Source organism: Arachis ipaensis, chromosome B03 (assembly GCF_000816755.2).
Source record: "Arachis ipaensis cultivar K30076 chromosome B03, Araip1.1, whole genome shotgun sequence".
NCBI classification, from domain to species: domain Eukaryota; kingdom Viridiplantae; phylum Streptophyta; class Magnoliopsida; order Fabales; family Fabaceae; genus Arachis; species Arachis ipaensis.
The window spans coordinates 7,811,386-7,813,244 of record NC_029787.2 but is presented as its reverse complement, the minus strand read 5'-3'; the positions used below and the strand labels follow the sequence as shown (position 1 = coordinate 7,813,244).

General features: G+C 31.6%; 2 protein-coding genes across 2 annotated transcripts in view; both read right to left on the bottom strand.

Annotated features, from left to right (window-relative positions):
* LOC107632273 (fructose-bisphosphate aldolase 1, chloroplastic-like) overlaps positions 1–1,859 on the bottom strand; it is a 3,915-nt gene that overhangs the window by 991 nt on the left and 1,065 nt on the right. The window contains exons 3-5 of the mRNA XM_021117133.1: positions 1,239–1,348; positions 926–1,016; positions 745–831 (exon numbers count right to left, since the gene is read on the bottom strand). Of these exons, the coding sequence (XP_020972792.1) occupies positions 745–831; positions 926–1,016; positions 1,239–1,348 (288 nt within the window). The remainder of the gene's footprint in view (positions 1–744; positions 832–925; positions 1,017–1,238; positions 1,349–1,859) is intronic.
* The window catches only part of LOC107628840 (fructose-bisphosphate aldolase 1, chloroplastic), a gene marked incomplete in the record, with an annotated part of 5,316 nt that continues 3,974 nt past the window's right edge, over positions 518–1,859 (bottom strand). The window contains 1 exon segment of the mRNA XM_016331449.2: positions 518–702.

The following is a 1,859-nucleotide window of genomic DNA, read 5'->3' as shown; positions in this document are numbered from 1 at the left end:
AAAAGAAATCTGACCAAAAATAACATTTTTGTTTTAATAAAAAATGAGGCAGGCTTTGTTTCAATAACCTTTAATTAACAATGATGTTGACCTGCAAATCTACCTTTTAAGTTTTAATTTTGATGTATAACAAAGAAAGCTAGAAATCTTTTACATTAGAACCGAAAGGGATATTTTGATTAAAAAATGTTCAATTCTATAGTTTTCATTCTTTTTAGCATTGATCTTAAAGAAGTATTTTGACCTTCATTCTTTTGCATCAGTCTTTTAACTTCAGTCATATAGTTTACTTCTTGATGTATTTAAAGACTTATAATGTGTCATTAACAGTATTTGATGAACAAACTTAGTAATTTATTTGACCGTTCTAAGAAGATCGAACAACAAATCATACTACTAGAGAGGATTTTGGCTCTCAACCAAGTGACATGTTTTCTAGTTAATTAATTACTCTTTTAAGTTGAAATTCAAACATTTTACTATATAATGATGCATATTCAAGTACATGGCTCCTAACTTATGGCAAAAGGCTTATTAAGTTGTAGAGTTGCACTTAACCATGAGCAAAACAGTCTCCATGAACAAAAATAGTCTCCAAGACTAGAACATTACAACTTTTACACAAATCAGTCTTCCATTCCAATCTTTCCCTCCACATTATGTTGCTGAACATATATATATATATATATATATATATATATAGACATTGTTCTCAGCAAGGTAGAAGAAAACCTCAGCCCAAACCTTTTTCGCTACCTCAAAAGTCCTGTCAATGCCATGTTCACCATCAAGCAAGATCTCTGGCTCCACAATTGGAACCAAGCCATTGTCCTAACCATTGAACCAAAAAAAAAACAGCTTAGAAGACTATATAAATACAACTAAGTATTCTTGAATAACTTGAATTGTTTCTTTAATTTACTACCTGAGAAATGGCTGCATAGCGAGCCAAACCCCATGCTGCTTCCTTGACAGCCAAAGCAGAGGGACCATTGGGGATGCTCACAACAGTGCGCCTGGTTTATAAATTAAGTCATTATTAATGCAAAAATTATCTTAAAATTTCGATTTGAGATACGAACCTTAAAAATCTATTATTTTTGGCCATCACTTCCCCATCAACTTAATCTTTTTAATCTAGTAATCCAACAATATATTTTATCCCATACTTTTAAACATTAATGGCTAAACAATAAATTCTGATGACCCTAGAAAGAGTAGAATATGCAGAAACTCACCATTTGGCGAAACGAGCACCTTGCTGGTAGTATGCGGCTGAGCGAGAGGCAAGACCATCCAAACCTTGGCACCATGACTCATCATTGGAACCAGCCAAGGGCACCAAACCCTGTTGTTTTTAACGCATGCATAAACCATGTATTAACAAATACAATGGCATGAGTAAAATTCTAAACTTGTATATCATAAACCATGTTTTCTTAATAAAATACTACACACCAAGGGAAAATCGTTTGCTTTCTCTCTTTCATCTTACTACTTGTGCGTTTCACACACATGTACTACACAATGACAACGACAATGACAATCATACAACAAGCTAACTTCAATTATGGTATATCAAAAGTGTTATGTACATGCTAAAAATCACCCAAAATATATTTGTATGTAAATACATATATTGTTTAACTTATTTTTAATATATATTTTATATTTTAATATGTATTTTATACATGTGATTGATTTGATGGTTGATTTTTAGTGTATAAGTAGGATATTTGATGTTAGAGATATATTTATATCATTCCTTCAATTCTTTACTCTACTGGTTAAGGCATAAAGGTAATCCAAAACAGAAAAGACGCTAATGTTAGAAAGAAAAAAAAAATCCAAACTTGTCT